Below are 20197 nucleotides of genomic sequence, written 5' to 3'. Positions count from 1 at the left end.
CTCTCTCACACACACACACATAAACACCGGATATCATTTTAAAAACAAAGGACAGATAAGAAGCAACAAGGAGGGCAGCTGATATGTCAAATTAACATATTTATCATATGGCAAATTAACATCTTTATATCTTAGAAATTTAGAGATTATCAAGTCTAACTCTGTTCAACCAATGATTTTCTTTTTTTTTTTATATCCCCAAGCAGTAGTCATCCTATGCATTGATTTTGTTGGAAAAGTAAGCCACTATGGGTTTGGAATGTTTTACACACTGTTTTGTTGGTCAAAGTACTGGATGGTTTTACATAATCTTTATTTTCCCTTTGTTATAAAGGAAGAATCAGGAGGAGGAGAGGAGCACATTCAGAAAAAACTGATGTTAAAACAAAAAGCAACACTAAAACTTTATTTTTTTTTTTCATGGAGTCAGCTGAAGCAGGTGCTATGGAGCACTTAGAGCTTGGTTAGACATGGAAGATGCCAAGATCATCCACTGCATCTAGAGCCATCACCGGTTGTCTTAACTGTCTTGCTTTCCTGGATCATGATGGCTTTGGAAGAAAGAGTGAGATGGTTGATTTCGAACAGGTCTACTTCATTTACACATGCAACAAAAAACATCAAAAGACATTTTGCAAGCTTCTGAGTTTTTATTTTTCTCCTTCCCTTCCCTCCCTCCAACAGAAAGCAATCTAATAAAATAATAATCTAATATATAACTGCTAAACATAGATCCATAGCAATCATATTGTGAAAGAAGAATCAAATCCACATAGAGAAAAAAGATATTAGAAAAAAGATATAATATGTGACAACTTTTAAAAATTGAAGATAGTAAGCTTTGGTCTGCATTTAAACTCTCCAGTTCCTTCTCTGGATATCAATGGCATTTTCCATTACAAGCTTTTAGAGTAGTCTTTTTTTGTTTGTTTTTTGCAAAGGTTAAGTGACTTGCCCAAGTTCACACAGCTAGGTAATTACTAAGTGTCTGAAGTCACATTTGAACTCAGATCCTCCTGATTCCAGGGCTAGGACTTTATCCACTGGCCACCTAGCTATCTCTAGATTATAATCTGATTATTGGACTGTTGAAATAAACAAGTCCAACTTAATTGATCATCACCCAATGTTGCTGATAGTATATACAATGTTCTTCTGGTTCTGCTCACATTACTCTGCATCAGTTTATGCAGCCTTTCCAGGCTATTCTGAAGTCCTGTCCATGTTCCATCACATTCATATATCATGTTCATATACCAGTTGGTTCAGTCTTTCCCCAAATGACAGGCATCCCTTCAATTTCCAACTCCTTGCCACTACCAAAGGAGCTGCTAAAAACATTTTTGTACATGTGGTTTTTTTTACCCTTTTGGGGATCTCTTTGGGATACAGACCTGGTAGTGCTTAATAATAAAACTTTTAAAACAGATATACACCAAAGAAGTATAGATTGCAGGATTACTTAAAAATGAAACCTCATTTTTCAAAGGGATGGCACAAAGTTAAAAGAAGCCCCATGGAGATCTTAAATCCATATTGGGTCTCATCTTCTAATTAGCTGAATGACCCATGGCCAGTTTCTGGGCCTCAGTTTCTCCATTTAAAGGTGGGAGAGAATAGTTCACTTCCAGCTACAACAAGCCATAATTCTATTACAAGTCAAAAGATACTTCACACCAGGGGACCCAAATAATAGGTATTTTCCAGTGACTATAAAGTGACCTTTGACCCCCTCATTCCCTCTAATTCAGAGCCATCTGCCCAAATTTAAACAAAACAAAATCCCTTTCCTGTCTCCTGCTCCCTACATTCTCTCAACACCATCCAGATCAGGCCTTTCCACCTTCTGAGCCTAAGTTTCTATATCCCTCAAATCCTTTTAATGTGCCTATAAAAACTTCCCTTTAGATGACGCTTCATTCTAGTCTATGTTGCCCTGTCCACCTAACCTAGAGTTAAACAAATCACTGAACAGTTATTTGTTCTCCACCCTAGGATCCCTTCTTCTTGTCCACAAAATTAGGGGGTGACTATGGTAGTAAAGGCATTGTCTTAGGTGCTGAGGATTGGGGCTTAAAGGATGAAATCGTTCCATATAAAAATAGGCAAATATATGCAGACTGACTGTAAAGTTAATAAATACATACGTATTTATAAATACACACACAAGGTATTTAAATACAAAGTATATTTGGGAGGGATGCCTGTAGCCTATGCTGCCAATTCTCTGCTCTGATCATTCCCTTTCTCTGCCTCGGATCCAAAGCCCTTGAACACAGATGAAGGAAGAGTCAGGACCCCGGAACCTGGAGCCACTGTTTATTAATGTTCCCTTAGCTCCGCGGGGCCTCATCGCTGCACAGATCTTTCCTGATGAACTCTCCACCAAGCTTCCTTCTCTCAGCAGATGTTCCAAAGCTCTTCTCGTCTCAAAAGCCCTAACATCTCACTCTTGTCAGCTGAGGGCTGACCTCTATCATGAAGGCAACATAAGCCATCTGTCATCAACTTCTCTGTTCTCCACCTCAAAACCCCTCCTTGAATCCTGGCGGAATATAACAAAAAGAGTTATTAGGGCTGAAGTTAACCCGCTCTTTCCGTCCTCCTCTGAGCCTCGAAGCCATCCCGTGAGGTAGGCGATGTGATCCCCACTTTACAGAAAGCGGAGGCTCGCGCCCTGTTTTCATTTGTTTTACTGCCTTCCCAGCCCGGGAGAAAGCGGGGAGGCGTCGGTGGGAGCCGCTTAGGATTTTGGATACATTGTTACCATGCTGAGGCGCCGCGTCTTGTGGAAGCCGACTTGTCACTAAGTAGCCATCGGCCCGTTACAGAGCGGGGAACTTGGGGTGCAGCGCAGGAGGCCGGGGCTGCGTCTCCTTTTCTGCCCCCCGCGGCCAGGCTGTGAGGAGCCACTTGTGGGAGAGGGCACGGACTCGGGAGGCGGGAGGAAAGCGCGGCCTGGCGGACGCGGGCCAGGCGGGATCTGTTCTGCTCCGCAGAGTATTCATAACCGGGGACCCCCCCCCCCGTCGGTGAAGGAGGGAAGGATGGCGGAAAAGAAAGGGAGAGCGGCGCGGAGGGGGCAGGAGGGAACGGGGGGCGGTGGAAGTCAGGGCTTGAGCTTGTGGCCGCTAAGAAGGGGCGCAGCCCCGGGCAGCCCCGGCCGGCCCTGGCCACAAGGAAGCGCCGAGGCTCCCGGGCCCCGCTCTCACGGGCGGCTACGCGCGGGCCTCGGGGCTCTGTCCGTCCCGAGGGGCCGCCGGGGCTCAGGCCTAGGCCGCCGGGGGGGACGCGAGCCAAACCCCCAAGTGCAGAGTGCTCGGCAGCCCCCGCGGGCCCGGGCCGGGGGGGCCCTGGGAGGAGGCCGGGCGCGAGAGGGCTGCGGGGCGGGGGGCAGCGCGGCGGGAGCCCCGGGGGGCGGGCTCCGGGGAGGGGGAGGGGAGGGGAGGGGAGGGGGGAGGGAGGAGCCGGCTCCTGTGCGCGCCCCCGGCCGGCGGGTGCACGAGCGGCGCGCTCCCGCCGCTCGCGTCGCCATCTTTCCCCCCTCCGTCCGTCTGTCTGCCGCTGGCTTTGTCCGTCCGCGGCGCCGCCCGCGGGATCCCCGCGCACGGCCCGGCCACAGCCCGCTCGGGCCCGGCCCCGGCCCGGAGAGGCCCCGGCCCGGCTGGGCTCGAGCCGCGAACCTGGGCTCCATTGTCCGGCGGGCCGTCTGTCTGTCTGGCCGGCCGGAGGCGGGGCCCGGCGCGGGGCCCGGAGCACTCGGTACCGGGTAAAGACCCCCTCCCCCTCCCCCGGGCCCGGGTCGGGGCGCTGCGGGGGGGCCGCCCCCGGGCCCTTCTGTCCCTTTGTCTGTCCGCGCCGGGGTGGGGGAGGGGAGGGGAGGCCTCCCGGGGCGGCGGCGCCTGAGCCCCCCGCCCGCGCGGCGGCCCGTGTGTCCGCCCGCCGGTCCGTCCGTCCGTCCGTCCGCCCCCGACGCGGCCCCGGGGCCCTCTCGGCGCCCCCCTCCCCGCGGGGCGCCGGCCGGCCGGCTGACAAAGGGGCGGCCGCCCCGGCCCGGCCCAGCCCCCGGCCCCCCCCGGTGCCCCCGGCCCCCCCGGCCCGGCCCAGCCCCCGGCCCCCCCGGCCCCGACACCCCCAGCCCGGCTCCCGCGCCCCCGGCGCCCCCGGCCCGCGGCCACTTCCAGACTGCATTTCTGAGGGGCTTTGTCGCCCGGAGGTGGGGGCCGGGGGCGCGGGGGCCTGGGGTATCGGGGCCGGGGGCGCGGGGTATCGGGGCCTGGGGTACCGGGGCCGGGGGCGCGGGGCCCGGGGTATCGGGGCCTGGGGTACCGGGGCCGGGGCCCGGGGTATCGGGGCCTGGGGGTACCGGGGCCGGGGCCCGGGGTATCGGGGCCTGGGGGTACCGGGGCCGGGGGCGCGGGGCCTGGGGTATCGGGGCCGGGGCCCGGGGTATCGGGGCCTGGGGGTACCGGGGCCGGGGCCCGGGGTATCGGGGCCTGGGGGTACCGGGGCCGGGGGCGCGGGGCCTGGGGTACCGGGGCCGGGGCCCGGGCCCGTCCACAACCGGCCCCTCTCCCCCTCGCACAGGCCAGCCGCATCCCGAGTGACGGACGAGGCCCGGAGCCCAGGGGCGGCCGCCCGGGCCGGGGGCGCCGCGGGCCACAGCCCGGAGGCCTCGGGCCGGAGCAGGACGGCCGCCCCGGCCCAGCCGCCGCGCAGGTAAGGGGGCTGCCCGGCCCCACCTCGGCGCCCCCCCGCATCGCGGCGCTGACGGCCCCCGCCCCGGAGCGCCTCCGTGCCCCAGCAGGGATTCTGGTTGCTGGCGGAGGCGGGGGCGAGGCGAGGCCCCCCGAATGCCAGCCCGTGCGAAGGGCCGCGCCCGGGGCCGGCTGCGGACCTGGTCACCACGGTGCACGGCCGCTCCCGGTGCTGCCTTGGAGGGCCCGGGGCGACAAGGGGCTGCGCTGCTCGTCCTTCCGGGAGCCCCACAGGTTGCTGCACCCAAGCGATTTGGCCACTAGGGGGAATTGTGAGACAGTAGGGCCAATGTGCAGGGGCTCTGAATCTCCCTTTTTAACCAGCCCCAGTTCTGTAGCTGTATCATTAGATCTTTGCCTGACAAAGAGGAGCTCCAGAGAGGCCATTCCACCAGAACAGGCCTTTCCTCAAAATAAGTTCTTGAAAACGATATAATAATCATCGCTATTTTTGATTGATTAAAAAACTTCAGAGATGATCAAATTCAAACTTTCCATTCATTTTACAGTAAAGGGATATATCTCACTTTATCAACCCTGAGGTCTGAATAAAAGTGAGTAATGTTTTAAATGCTTTCGTTGGAAATCTCCAGAGAAAGTTACATCATATAATAATATTTAGAGGCCAACCTAGAGGAATTGAGTAGGAGAAAGAAAAAATTCCCAAGGGCGGCTAGGTGGCGCAGTGAACAGAGCACCAGCCTTGGGAGTCAGGAGTACCTGGGTTCAAATCCAACCTCAGACACTTGATAATTACCTAGCCGTGTGGCCTTGGGCAAGCCACTTAACCCCATTGCCTTGAAAAATCTAAAAAAAAAAAATCTCAATTCCTCCCTGTGGTAGCAGAATGTTCTAATTTTTACTATTGGAGGGGATAGGTTTTATTTTTTTTTGTTTAAGGATGCAGCAGAAGCCTGGTAAAAGCTCTACCCCTTGTCACTTCTCATGGAGACCCATCTTAGCTTTTTTGAGATTTGCTTTCTTTTTTTAATCTGATATAACAAATGATAGATGCTTCATAATTTCCAAACTGGTTACATATTTAGCTGAGTAAGTTATATTTACATATTAAAGGGATTGCCTTGTAGAGGAAGAACACTAGAAAGTCTTAGAGGGGATCAAACATGCTTCTCTGTCTTAGGTAGGATTGAGGCTTATGGTCTGTCATGCTATCTTCCTTCCAAAGTAAGACATTCTGAAGAACCTTCATGCTTCAGCTTTTTTTTTCTTCTTATAGCAGGAAAGGAGATGAGGGAAAAGGAGTTCTGCAGCCTTTGCTGGATAGGAAATGTTTCTCTTTTTAAACTTCCTTTTTTTCTAAATGAATCTTACAAATCCTGGAGGGTGGATTAAGGCTTATTGCAGAAGTCACTGGCATTGTTTACCCTATTGGTTCTGCAGGCACAGGGCCATATGGGTGCTCCCCTTTGGGGAATTAGCACCTTTGGTATCCATCCATCCATGCATCATTACACCTGGATCACTAGACAGAAGCAGTGTTTTCCCATACCATTTTCATTTACAGATGTCCAGGATTTGGGGACCTTTCCTAACTCACAGGGACTGATGCCTTTGTCACCTCTGGGTGAGATAACTACAATGTGGGCTTGACAACCACCGGGAAGCTCCAGTTTGTTGCAGTATGCAGTGCTTGACTTCCTGTGGGCATGTGAAATGTGAGCTCTGATCCCTCTCTGGGCTTCCTGCTTCCCTAAATACCATTCATGGGGTTAATTTCTTTGGGCCCCAAATCATCCTGGACTGGGGACCTGTATATCTTTCTTTCACTCTGTCCTGTGACTGCAGTTGAGGTCACCTCCCAAGATCCCACTCATCCTCTCAATGTAGTTACAGAGGACCTTTGATGTGGCCCCATCTTCCACTGAATACTCTGAGGACCTTGACCCTAGGCTGAAAAATGTGTTCATTTCTATTTTTTATGGGTCATTTCATTTCCTGATACATAGGCTCCTTTACAGTTGGGATATTTCATATATTTTCATGGGACTATTTTTAAGAATTTGTGTGATACCAGAGAAGAATGCCTAACAGTTATCCCTTTCTCTAGGTCAGTGGTGAAGCTGGACAAGACCAGAACTACGGGGCCAGGGAAACATGTCCCGCCGGAAACAGACCAATCCAAATAAAGTTCACTGTGAGTATGAGAAAAATAAAGAGATCTAGAGTAGATAAATTCTAACACCCTTTCTAGTTCTAAGGAGCATATTCTAGAATCTCTGAACCCTTGGGTCCTAAGGAGCAAAAGCAAACTGATTTGTTAGTAGGATAATTGTTAGTAGAATAGTGATTAGCATCAGATTGAATTAGTGGAGTGGGGGAAAACAGAGCTTGAATATTATAGAATGCTGAGCATTTATTACAAGGGGGCGCGGGGGCTGGGGCCTGGGGTATCAGGGCTGGGGGCGCGGGCTGGGGACTAGAGATACAAGAAGCAGATAAGTCGTCATCCTACCCTCAGGCAGCTTATGGTTTATTTGTAAAAGTAGGATACATCTCAACTTGGGCCTCAACTAACTGTTCAGAGGGAGTGTACAGACAGTAAGAACTGCAGGACTTCAGGGGATATGGGGCCAAAAGGAGATGCCACTAACATCTGTGGATAGCCTACTAGAGACCAAAGTGCTAAAGAATGAGGTGTGATTAGGTAAATGGATTTGAGTTCCTTGGGGGACAATGATGAGGCACTTAGCCTAGTGAAGGCCTGGAAGTCCTGGTTTGGGAGGGGGATGGCTCTGCTCACGGAGAGCTCCAGGGGCCATAGACAGAGAGCTGGTCCTACAGGCAATGAGCATTGTTTTAGGAAGGTGACTCTGTCCACAGAGAGAATACCTGTGGGTGCATTGATGGAAGGAGCTTTTGGGGAGGAAACTGCTTCAACCATGTATCTTAGATGGGGAGGATGGGGAAGGGAAGGCAGGAAGCCCAGGCACTGTGCTTTACCGGTTCCCTCACAAGTACCCCGAGAGGTAGGGTCTGTTATCCTCATTTTACAGTTGAGGAAACAGGCAGATAGCTCCAGGCCCAGGCTTCTTCCCCCAGTCCCTCCTACCTCAGGGGTGGGGTGGGGTGGGTCAGTGTCGGTGATTTTGTGTGTGTGTGTGTGTGTGTGTGTGTGTGTGTGTGCGCGTGTTTGTGTGCGCACACGCACGTGTGTGTGCACGCGCTTGTGCTCGATGACTTCTGGACTGACTCTCTTCTCTGTCCTGCTGCATTTCCCCCTTGGAGGTAGGTCTAGGCAACAAATGACAACTTTCTGTGGCTACTTCCCTGCTCTATATGTAGGGCATGGTCTGTTGATCATATTTGGCTGCAGAGCAAAGATTTTTAAAAGCAATTTTCTGGTGACTAACCCAGGGTTGTATGTACGTGGTAAATGCTCACTAGACACTGATTGAAAGAAAGGGAAGGTACAAGTACTGATTGGAGATCCTCACTCCAAAGATGTTATCATTTGAAATAGACTCTTTGAGAGGAGGAGGATGAGCAGAGCCCTGATATATGAGGACAGAGGATCCATGGGGTGAAGGTTGTTTAGGGATGAGGCTTTGGATGGAAACAGGTGAAAGAATGGGATTGGAGCATCCTTAGGAAGAGAGAACACTGATGGAGTCATTGAGGAGACAGCTTCTGGGGAAGAGATTGTGCAGTGATTGTAAATTTTGTATTGAGAAAGAGGAATTGTTGGCAAGGTTAGAAGAGTTGGAAATTCTCTGGAGCTGGATTTTTCTTGGGCATGGGTGGGTGTGACTGGCTGAATAAATGAAAAAGAAGAGGCAGATTCTAACAGAAGAAGGGAAAGCAATCGTGAAAGAATGAGAAGTGGGAGATGCAGCTACTTCTTGGAATATGACAAAGGAACTTTGACTGATGTGACCTGGCACAGACTATGAGGCAGAATCTGGCTAAGAGAAGGTTGCTGCTAAAGGATGCAGACAAGGCCTGGCAGAGTCAGACATGGTAGAGCATGGCCTCTTTGGGTAGATTAGTGGCCAGATCCTGAGTGCCTTGGGATTGGAGGCCAGATGCACAGACAGGACAAGGGGAGGGCATCAAAGTACTGAGTGCTCCAAAGAGCTGCTGTATCCATTGTGGGCCTCAAAGTCATGGAGATGGCCAGGGTGGGGTGGGGAGACAGCAAAACCCTTTCAGAGGGTGGAGTTTACTTGAGTTGATGAAAAGACCAGAGTTCCTGGAGATTGGCTTCCTCAGGCTGGTTCTTTAACATTAGTGGAATGGAGCTGGCCCTGGTCCCAATGCTGACAGATTGCAGGTGGTTCTGGTACTTCTTTTGGAGCCTGCTGAAAGGAATGGAAGGATGAGTAGTGGTCAAGATGGCTGTATTGAATTGGATCCTCGGTGTTTGCCTCAATCCTCTGACCAAGTGATTGGAGTAGACTCAGAATCCAAGAGATAGGAGAAGGTTGCGGAATTCATCAGCAGAGGAAAGCAGCGATGACTTGGTTTCATTGGATCTGTATTCCAGGAAAATAGAGTCTTGTGCCACATGGCCCAGAGCCCCCAAGGAACACCAGCGCCCCGCTCGTGGAGCCTGGCTACATTGGTTGGTGCCGACTCCTCAGAGCATGCTGGGCATCAGGGCCTGCCTGGCTAGGCCTCTTCTCACTCCTTCCTCCTCCTCCTCCTCCTCCTCCTCCTCCTCCTCCTCCTCCGAACAGATTCTCCAGAGAGATTCCTACACTACAGCTAGTTCTCTTTTAAAAGAGATGTAGAACTTTTGGAATGAAAACATGAAGGAAATCTTAGTGGTCTAGGGCTGAGCTGTTTGTCAGATCCCCACCTCCCCGTAGTCCTCAACAGCTGCACCTAGAAAGACAGCAGCAAAGACGTCATCTCTCTTGTGGCCCTTGAGTGAGTATCATTTTAGAGAGGCCTTGCTTCCTTCGGCAAACTCAACCAACCAACATTTATTGAGCATCAGGAACAAGTAGAGTCAGAAGAGAAAAGGGTTAAAACCTTGGCTCTGGAAGCACTCATCCTGCAATTTTCCTTCCATCAGAAGAGCACAGTATGCTTCACCTTCATTCATTTGCTAGGATCCCTGGGAGCTGGGGTCCATTGTTATCCACATTGTACAACAGGAAATAGGAAGGCAGAGAGGCCAATGTATGTGAGTATGTGGGGAGGGGCTGGATGTTACAGGACCAGTCAAGGGGGAAGAAGTCAGGATGAAACCCTGAACAGACAGCTGTGAGGGCGTTAGCATTTCATGGCTCACTGCTTTGCTTGGAATGTATTTTTACTGTCTTTTACAAAAGTCTAAAATGGCATTTCTTTAGTTGCAGTGACTGGTTTTGTATTACCTGGTCACAGGAAAAAGAAGTGGAATCCTAAAGTCTTCAACTTTATAAATAAAATACCTTCTGTCCCATACTTCTCAATTATTCTTTTCCTAACTTGCCAGCCTACCTTGGCCTTACTTGCCTTGTGTATCAGCCCATCTGCTAGTCCAGGACCACAGTATCTCCATTTTATCAGCAAGGTCAGATAGGGTTATGCTAGCTTGTCATGGTATCCAAATGTCTTTTTCTCAGGTGGTCTTGTGTTGTATAAAGGAGAAGAATCCATCTGTCCTTACTGTTTAAAATGAGGAAATTATCATACACAATTCTATAATTATTTATTCGTGTGTATTACTATGATATTAAGATTTCACCTGTAGTTGGACACACCTTTACCAAGTTCACCATTTACATATAGAATATGACTCCTTCCAGTAGGACTTAGTGTTTGAATAAATTATGCTTTCTTAAAGGTATTCAAAGGTTTTATCTTCCAACTGGAGATCTTTGTTTTCTATTTTAATTTTAAATGGTGAAAATTCTAAGTAGAGTCTACTTAGGTCTAGGTCAGGAAGACTGAGAGATAAAGGAATGAAAGCTTTTCCTGACACAATTGTTAAAGAAAAATAGCAGAATTCACTTGCTGAAGTCTAGAAGCTGAGGAGAGCAGTCAAAGAGACCTGAAGGAAGAGTTGTGTCCACTCTGAGAATGCCCTTGACTCCCATCTTGTTTCTGTTTAAGATTTGGCAATGAATGGAGACTTTTAATCCCCCTTGATAACTAGCTGAACTGTAAAGCTACATCTGTTATTAAGAAGCCCTGTAGTATCCACTATCTAAAAAGATAACCATGAAATGTTTATATATATATATATTCTTTGGGTATAGTGGTGAACAGCAGTGGTGAGCAGTAGGTTGCCATATTCTAATCATACAATTTCACAAGTCCTTATTACTTCCATTTGGGAACCAGCTGTTATTGTTCAGAATGCTACCAAGATTGTCACAGGTCAAGGCCCAGAATTTGACCTTCAGGGTCATGCCAGTCTGTTGCCACTATGCTCTATAGGCATTTTCTGTGGCCTGGTGAGGAGCCGAGGATGCTGTCTTGCGGCATCATAGAAAGAGCATTTCTTTGGGGATTTTCAACCTGATTCTTCCACTTCCTAGCTTGGTGACCTTGAGTTAGGTCCTTTATTTTGCTGGACCTTTGCTTCCACAGCTCTGAGGGAAGTGACTGGACTGGATGACCTTTGGACTCTAGCAGAACCACATGCGAGTCTGGGTCTTGGTCTCCTGTGTCAGGGACTCATGTGACCATTGAATGCTTCTTTCAGGAAAGGTTTCTAGATGTCCTGAGCACAAGGCCTGTGATTTTTGTCTTTGTGTCTAGAGGGCCTGATGCCAAGTTGGCATTCATCACTGCTTGGCTGATTGTGAGACCCAAGCCCCCTTCTTAGTAAGAAGTAGGGAAAGTGGTCAGTGATGGTGTCTGCCCAGAAGAGACTCTCCCCATCTGCTTTAGGATTGCTGATCTGCATAATAAAACAACAACAACAACAACAATAATAATAACAATGTTTAAGCGTCATTTAAACTCTCAGTCTGGCATGGCGGGAGGCAGGGACTGCTGTCTGCTGTGTGCTGTTACTGTTGTACAGGTAAGCAAGCTGAGGCAGGCTGAGAGCACCCAGTGACCATCCGAGGCTGGAGGTGACTCCTGGCCATGCTGCCCTCATTGTAGCAATGAATTTAAGCCTGTTTCCCTGGGGTAGGCAAGGCCAGGAGTTCACCTATCTCCTCCTATCTCTTGAGTCATCCACCTGCCACCATCTTCTCTCTCCAGGTAACATGACTTGGAACCTGAGCTCAGACTTTTTCTTCTTTCCTCAGACAGAGGAGGCTCCACCTATTGTGAGGTGTTTTGCTGGGGCATCTCATCTCCCCCTCTCCTTGGCTAGGGAATGAATGAGGTCTGTAGTTTCCATTCTGTCTGAGATCATGGAAACCTTCCCCTCCCTGCTGGACCATGTGGGATGAGGAGAAGAACACCCGGAAGTTAACTCCTGGAGTGCTGAACCTTGGTCTGACTAATTAGAAGTCAGTCCACAAGCCTTGACTGGGTGCCAGCCACAGAGCAGAAGCGTGACCCAGCATTTTGACAGATCAGTAAGAAAGAAAAGCCCCTAGGATATGTCCTGGCCAGCCCTTAGGGCCTGGGTCTTGGGCCTGTCTGTTCTCCTTTTAGTCCATTATTGAATCAGAAATTAATTGACTTTGTTCTGTATTCTTTGCATTTACAAGAAGTAGCACCAGAGGAAAATGGCTTGGGAGGTGGAAGGTCAAAATCTGGATTTGTCACTTGAGAATTGGAGAAGTTTTGATCTGTGGCTTAGAGAGGATGTGCTCAGCCAGAGTTGATTCTATCCTGCTTTCTGCCTGCACTTTGGATATTACATAATGTTTGCATTAGGATTCATTCTTCCCAGGTGGAATGTCTTGACTCTACCTGATTACTTCCTATGCCCTTGTCTTAATTCTTCCAGTCGTAACAAAGTTTGAATGAATTGAAAGCAGTTGGTGATTTTGCATTTTATTTCCTTTGAAATAACTCAAGGTCAGTAGGATATAAAAGGATTTGGTGATGTTTTCTAGAGATGTTGTCCACAGACAGCTCAGGGGGGATTTGTTCCTGCTCAGGAAGATTAGCTGCTCCCAGAAGCCTAGTGGAGGCAGTAACCTCACTTGGAGATGGAATGGTCAGATCTGGCCTTCCTTCCAGCCACTCTGGAGATGTGCTGCCCAGCTGGTAGCTTGACTACTTTTCCTTGTAACCACCAGGGGAACAGGTATTTGCTGGGCTGGAGGAGCAAGCCCGTCAGGCGATGATGAAAACTGATTTTCCTGGAGATCTTGGCAATCAGCATCCAACTGTCCAGCAACTGAGAGATCAGGCCTCCAGTAGCAGTGAGTTCTGCACCTTCTGGTAATGACTCAGGGCAATGGGGAGAGGAATATCAGCGTGTGTGTGTGGGGGGGGGGGGAGTGTGCGTGGGGCCACAGATGGAAGGAGTCAGGAAGCTAGGTTCACCAAAGGTGATGTAGACTGTAGGGACCCAGTGCTAGACACACTCAGACATATGGTGTAGGACAGATGTGTGCAGGAGAGTAACAAGTGTCCATCCGGGCTACTGGCCTCTGGGACTTCTCTTTATATTTTGTAATTAATGAAAAGCAAAAGAAATCTTTGAGGGGCATTGTGGCACATTGGCCAGAGAGACGACCTGGGCTCACACTGGGTCTGACACATCCTCGCTGTGTGGCCCTGACAAGTCACTTAAACTGCTGGGGTCAAACAAAGTCATTGCCATAGTTTCCCCCCAATGAAATCACAGGTCTGATCTTAAAACGGAGGATCCTCGCAGAATTTGGGGTGGGGGGAAATGTGATAGGAATTTCATTGTCTAGTGTGATAGAGGAGTTATCCTTAGTGAGATCAAATTTGACCTCTCCAAACACTAAAGCAGTCCCTGTTAAAATAGTTTTTACCTAACATAATCTAGAATGAGAAAACTGAAAGGATTAATTTTAAAGATACCTAACAGTGCCCCCAAACAGTGTCAGAGAATACTGAATATCTTTATCTCTAATAACAGACCTCACTTTGCATGACAGTGCCTAGAAAAATTTAATCATTTTGGTTTGAAAAATAGATACTTCATTCATATAGATAGTGAATTGGGAGGGGAGGAGAGGGAAGTGTTTTTAAAACGAGAACTCGATCCAGAAAGAAATATAGTTTCCCTTTTGGTAGACTTTTTTTTAAAAAGATTATTACAATCAGATGTATCAAACTTTTCATCTAATCATAGATGTAACTCACCACCTTTCTTCTCCCCCCCCCATCAAAAAAAGAGCTGGTTATAAAACACATGTCTATCAAATAAGTGCCAGTTTTTCCATTATCAAAGCATGAAGCTTTGGGCTTGAGAGAGATATAACTTGTGGTACCTTCAGTTCAGCATGTTTATACATAGACACACACACACATAAACATATATTAAATTAACCCCAGGATTCAGACCCTGCCCATCAGCCAATGAAAGGAGCCAATATTAACATGTATCTTTAGGCAAATAATCTTGAATCACTCCGTAAATCTTGAAGATGATCCACAGACCAGTGGATGAAAGTTAGACGGACTCAAATTTCAGCTCACGACAAAATTTTGTAATAGTGAGTTAGTTGTCTAGAAGAGGAAGGAGGAACACCTTCAGTTCCACCAGCTTTTATCCAGCACTTGCCCAGCTGGTGCAGAGCAGAAGCTGGCTGGCCGTCCTCCTGGCTACTTGCAGACAAATGGTATTGGGTGACTTTTGCGAAGATCCTCTAAGTCATAGTAATCCTTGGCTCTCTGGTGAACCAAAGAGGATTTGATGTCTAGGGGATGGAGGTAGAAGGCAAGTGGACCCAAGCAGAAACTTTCCTCTTCTCCGGAGCTGATGGTCAGGCCTAGGAATTAGCTGGTGGCTGGAGCTGGGAAGACCTGGAGTCTTACAGATTTTTTTTTCTGCTCAGCTTCCTTGAGTTGGAGGCTGGGGACCTTTTGGCTGTTTTGGTCTCATCTTTGGTTTAATCCATCTTCCTTACATAACTAAAAGCAAATCTAAACCAACTTTAGTTATGGAAACGGGGCCTATTTTTTTCCAGTCAGTTCTTCAGGGATTCACCTCCTTAATTAGGAAAATGATGGGTAGCAACCTAAACCTCCCACTAGTCCTAACTGGCAGTTGTGCTGTCATTATTGGAGAGCAATGAGCAGCCCCCTTCCCTAAAGGGACTTCATTATCATTGAATCATCCCTTCCTCTGGCCTGCTGGTGTCTCTGGGATGCCAGAGGGAGGGAGGAGTTTGGGGTCCTGGCCTTGGGCAGAGGAGGAATAACAAATTGGCCAGATACTCAGTATGTGGAAGATAGAGTCTATAGGGGATGTCAGGGGTTGAGGTGGTGAGAGAATGTATGTAGCCCTGGAGGTATTGTTGGGGAGAGGAAATAGTGTTGGACCCATGGGGGTTGTCTGCTTTCTGTGGCAGAGCTCTGAATGGTCACCAAACTGGGCTCCCTGTCCATTTGTGTACAGCCTCCTATGCTGCAGGGTACTTCCCGTGTTGTACGGATGTCACAGCTGTGCCTCACTTGTCTGCAGATGCAGCCAGGAATTTGGGGTGCAGGCAGCTCAGGGCTGACGCTTGCTGGAGTAGGACTAAGTGGCTGGTTTGTGTCTTCCAGGCGACAGTGAGGGGGACGAAGAGGAGACCACACAAGACGAAGTCTCTTCCCACACATCCGAGGAGGATGGCGGGATGGTGAAAGTGAAAAAGGAGTTAGAGAACGCAGAGCAGAGTGTTGGAGGGAATGAGGTGATAGGGGAGCATGAGGCAAGTGACAAGGTGCCCACACCTGCCCTTCACTTGGGTCAAATGCTCCCTCCCTCTATTCTTCCTTGGCCCCTAGCAAAATAACCAAACTATCTCTTTCCCAGACGCTGCCCACCAGCAGCCTGCTACTTCCCAGCTCTCCACTTCCTTCCTCCCATCCTCCCCTCCAGAGCAGGCTCTCTGACCTCTGTTTCACTCCCTAACAAGTATTTGTTACGCAAGGAATTCTCTTGGTTACCTCTTGAGAATTCCACCCAAAAAAACAGGCAAGGGAAGAGAGTTACACCCCTACTCCTTCCCCTAAAAACATCTTGGTAGGGAAAAGAGACAAGATACTATTTATGGAATTATCCTTGTTCCTCTGTCAGGAGATAGGAGGAGAATGGAAATGGAGACTCATTGGACTATCTTCTCCTAAACTATTTCTACAGAGAGGAGGATGAGATGTAGAGTCAATTTTTGTTCTTTTCATCGATGCCCTATGAAGGGGTGGGAAAAGAGGAGCAAATTAGTAGTGAGTACTCTGGGTTCAGGATCAGGTGGACTGAGCATCTCTTTCCTTGCCTTTTATATTTTAATGAACTTTTGCTTGTTTCTAGGTCACTGAACACTTGAATTCTGACCCCATGCTCGGCCTTTGTCAGTGTCCCCTTTGTCAGTTGGACTGTGGGAGCCGAGAACAGCTCATTGCTCATGTCTATCAGGTAGAGAGTCTTGAGAGAAGCACATGCTCTTGAAGGCTTGACTTCTTTCCAGCCCTTGATGTCATCTTAACTTTTCTCCTTGCCCTCCTTGGGACTCAGTTCCCTCTTCAGTAAAATGAGGTTAATTTCTGCTTCTTGCTCAATGCAGAGCACTTTGGAGAGAATGAATGGTATATATTGGATAACATTATTTGAGCCCCTATGTGGAGTCAGGAAATTATCATTATTTTTATTAAAATCATTTAATGAATGTTTCAAACAGGAAATAAAAACCAGTTAAATGTTAATGATGACTAAAGCTTCACTTTTAAAGAAAAAAAGTAAATTAAATGTTTCTGAAGTATAGGGGGGAAATTATAGACTAGGATTAAAGGATGGGGTAAGACATAGGAGGGTTATATGACAAGATATCATTCCTTTTTGGTAGCCTAGACTCTCCAGTGAAGGCTTTGCCAGAATGGATATATCTTGAGAATAAACTACTATACTCTTTTCAGAAGGAAAGACATTTAATTAAGTTCAGATATATCCTCTTTGCATCTCTCCTTCTTGTTGTCTCCTATATAGAGCTTGATTTCTCCATTACTTTTAACTTTCACTTGAGAGCCCTCCCTTGGTATTGCCAGAAATAGAGATCCTGAAAAGTGTTGCGGTTCAGACTCCATATAGTTATGCTGGTCATCTTCAGGACTGTCCCAAGCTCCCAGGGGACAATCCTCTGGAGGGCTTTGTGGACAGAGCACAGAGAGAACAGATCAGAGTCCTTTGCCCAGGGGTGGCTTCCATGGTGATGGCGCCGGCTTGGTGTGTGAGCATCCTGGGTGGAAACAAGGGCTCTCTTTTGCAGCACACTGCAGCAGTGGTGAGCGCCAAGAGCTACGTGTGTCCTGTGTGTGGCCGGGCCCTCAGCTCCCCAGGTTCACTGGGCCGCCATCTGCTCATCCATTCTGAAGACCAGCGGTCCAACTGCGCGGTATGTGGAGCTCGTTTCACCAGCCACGCCACCTTCAACAGGTCAGCTTCATGGTCAGCTTTTTGACAGGGGGGAACATGGGGCAGACTGCAGTCAAAGGTCACTGACCCCATGTACCTTTGGAAACAGAATAGGAGGAGCATAGAAATAACGTCATTCCTCAGAGTTTGAGGAGAAATGCTGTTCCAATTTCACTCTCCCATTGAGTGTGAGCAACTAGAGGAGGTCCGAAGTTAGAGTCATTCATGACAGTAGATGGAAAAGGAGTAGCCAGGCCTTTGGAAGATTGGCCAGTGCTTAGACCCTGGTCTTGTTGCTCCAGAAAAGCTTCTGAACTCCGTATGTGTCTTGACAGCCCAGGCCATGCCAAAGGGAAGTGGGGGGGGGGGGTGTAGGGCAGCCTGGCCTTCCCTCATGGCAGGGATACTTCCCAGGACTGCGATTCAGAATTCTTTTTTTTTTTTTTTTTTTGCAAGGCAGTGGGGTTACTTGGCTTGCCCAAGGCCACACAGCTAGGTAATTATTAAGTGTCTGAGGCCGGATTTGAACTCCTGATTCCAGGTACGCCATCTAGCCACCCACGATTCAGAATTCTAAGAGTGTCAGTCGAGAAGAGCTGAGGGGCTGTAGGGTTGCGTTGGTTTGGGCGGTCCCCCAGCCTGGGATGTTTAGCCCTAAGCCTGAATCTTTTCTAGACTGTTGGGTGCGCCCTAGTTTAGGAGACCACGGTCAGAGCCACGCTGGAGACTCACTCTCCCACACTTGCTTTTCAGTGAAAAGCTTCCAGAAGTTCTGAACATGGAATCTGTACCCCCCAGCCACAGTGAAGGCCCCTCCAGTGCAGAAGGGAAGGACATTGCCTTCAGTCCCCCAGTGTACCCTGCCGGGATCCTGCTGGTATGCAACAACTGTGCTGCCTACCGCAAGCTGCTAGAAGCCCAGGCACCTGGGGTCCGCAAGTGGGCCCTGCGGCGGCAGAATGAGCCTCTCGAGGTTCGGCTGCAGAGGCTGGAACGTGAGCGCACGGCTAAGAAGAGCAGGAGGGACAATGAGACTCCCGAAGAGCGGGAAGTGAGGCGCATGCGGGACCGTGAAGCCAAGCGCCTGCAGCGCCTGCAGGAGACTGATGAGCAGCGGGCACGCCGCCTTCAGCGGGACCGAGAGGCCATGAGACTCAAACGCGCCAATGAAACTCCGGAGAAGCGGCAGGCCCGGCTTATCCGGGAGCGTGAAGCCAAGCGGCTAAAGCGGCGGCTGGAAAAAATGGACATGATGTTGCGAGCTCAATTTGGTCAGGACCCCTCTGCTGTGGCAGCCCTGGCAGCTGAGATGAGCTTTTTTCAGCTGCCAGTGGGCAGTGTGGAGCTGGAGAGTCAGCTTCTGGGCAAGGTGGCCTTCGAGGAGCAGAATAGCGGCTCCCTGCATTGACCAGACTGGAGCCACTCTGGCCAACACGGACCAGTTCTCTGCCTGCCTGCAAGCCTCTCTCCCCACAGATGGGAAGGCTCCTGGGTTTGGACCCAGCTCAGCTCATGCCGTCACCTGTGCACCGAAGCTTCCCTCGCATGCTGGAGGAGAATGGGGGAAAAAGGCACTGGTTCCGGTGGCCTGCGGGGAGCAGGCACTCCAGACGATGAGATTCCCAAGCCATGGTTGCAGGACATGACTATGCTCTGCAAGCTAGGTCAAGCCCCGACCTTGGGAGGGCAAATAAATTAATTTTATCTTTACCAAGTCCCTTCATGCTTTTATGTCAGCTTAATTCTAGACTGACGTAAGCACACTGGTGTCTTAAGAGTCCCTGAAACAGGCCTGTTTTCTAGCCCTTGGGGTAGTGAAAATAAAATAGAACTGACCAGGATCTGCTGGTTAAGAGGAGGCCCTAATAAAAGTGGATAAGCTGTCCCCCTGAACCTGGAGAGCCACTGAATCTGGCCAATGCCTCCTTTTCAGGCAAAATACAGAGAGCCTTTTCTTGAGCTAATGGAAAATGTGGGTCAGGTCTGCTGCTGTGGGGCCTGGCGCCGGCAGCTACTCCCAGCCACTACTCAGCTGGCCAGTGGCTTGATATGTTCTCCCAAGCAGCAGGCTTGTTCGGGAATGTGTTTCTCCAAACAGTTGTATTGGGGTTGAGGCTCTGATCTGTCCCCTAAATAACTTAGCAGAGCTGGGACTGGAATACTAAAACCCATCTAGGAAAAGACAGTGAAATAGTTACTGGAGCACCCAAGGTTCCCTCAGTCTCTCCCTCCCCCATGGTCAGGGCTGTGGCCAAGATGATCCTAATGGAGCTGCCCAGCCAGGGTCTGAAGTTCATCCAGCAGTACAGCCCTGGAGGGAGTCTGCCATTGAGATAATTATAGTTTCTTAAGGAAGGTCCAAAAGGAAGTGGCCTAGTTCAGTTCTAGTTAGAAAATGAATTCTGCCAGGAACTAGACCACTATCTTAGTCATAACAAGGAAAATTGTTTCTTAAGATGGTCTTATTTTCTTCCCCCCACCAGCCCTTCCTGGACAAAGCCCTTACATAGAGGAACTCTGCCCAGGGTGGGCCCTCAGACACCTCCCCAGCCCAGCCCTCCCACCCAATCCTGTTTTTTTCTAGCTTTCACTTAGAAGATGAAGGAATCAAATATTTACCCTTCTGGTTGATGTTCTCTGTACTTCACTTGAATTCTCATTTTACAGATGTGAAAAGAGTGGTCAAACCATTAAAACTTTGTAGAATGAGGCAATGATAGAACAGACAGTAAACCTGGAGATCAGGGTGGCATACACCCACCCTTCACCCTGTCCACCTAAACACCTACCCAGGAGGCTACTTGCTTCACTATTCCTGGTTAACAAGAGTCCATGTTCAAGGCAGTACTGGTGACTGACTGACTGCCCTGAAAAAATTCCCTTCTGGAGCCAAGCAGAGGTATAGAGGAAAGGAAGACCAGCAAGTACAACCCTGGGTCTGTTCTCTAGGACTAGAACAAAGTTGTGGGGTCTTTGTTGGACC

General features: G+C 49.3%; 2 protein-coding genes across 4 annotated transcripts; one reads left to right on the top strand and one right to left on the bottom strand.

Moving 5' to 3' along the window:
• Nucleotides 1-557: 557 nt before the first annotated feature.
• Nucleotides 558-5144, bottom strand: LOC141506015 (uncharacterized). Its single transcript, XM_074212442.1, has 3 exons — nt 5116-5144; nt 2768-5017; nt 558-2545 (listed from the first exon to the last, which is right to left on the bottom strand). Exons 1-3 carry the CDS (start codon nt 5142-5144, stop codon nt 2401-2403), a joined length of 2424 nt encoding a protein of 807 aa, XP_074068543.1. The 3' UTR covers nt 558-2400.
• ZNF821 (zinc finger protein 821) lies at nt 3562-19762 on the top strand. Of its 3 annotated transcripts, XM_074199931.1 has the most exons (8): nt 3562-3769; nt 6283-6433; nt 6826-6912; nt 12920-13045; nt 15369-15517; nt 16117-16221; nt 17069-17235; nt 17968-19752. In XM_074199931.1, the coding sequence occupies exons 3-8, from the start codon at nt 6873-6875 to the stop codon at nt 18620-18622; spliced, it is 1242 nt and encodes a 413-aa protein (XP_074056032.1). In that variant the 5' UTR covers nt 3562-3769; nt 6283-6433; nt 6826-6872; the 3' UTR covers nt 18623-19752. The 3 variants fall into 3 exon arrangements, with proteins under 3 accessions (XP_074056032.1, XP_074056039.1, XP_074056044.1); XM_074199938.1 differs by lacking the exons at nt 3562-3769; nt 6283-6433; nt 6826-6912 and having other exon boundaries at nt 12952-13064; nt 17968-19758; XM_074199943.1 differs by lacking the exons at nt 3562-3769; nt 6283-6433; nt 6826-6912; nt 12920-13045; nt 15369-15517 and adding an exon at nt 15524-16031 and having other exon boundaries at nt 17968-19762.
• The last annotated feature ends 435 nt before the right edge of the window (nt 19763-20197 follow it).

The sequence above is a fragment of the Macrotis lagotis genome, chromosome 1, assembly GCF_037893015.1.
Source record: "Macrotis lagotis isolate mMagLag1 chromosome 1, bilby.v1.9.chrom.fasta, whole genome shotgun sequence".
In the NCBI taxonomy this organism is placed as follows: Eukaryota; Metazoa; Chordata; class Mammalia; order Peramelemorphia; family Peramelidae; genus Macrotis; species Macrotis lagotis.
The sequence above is the reverse complement of the archived record's forward strand: the minus strand, read 5'-3'. Positions and strand labels throughout refer to the sequence as shown.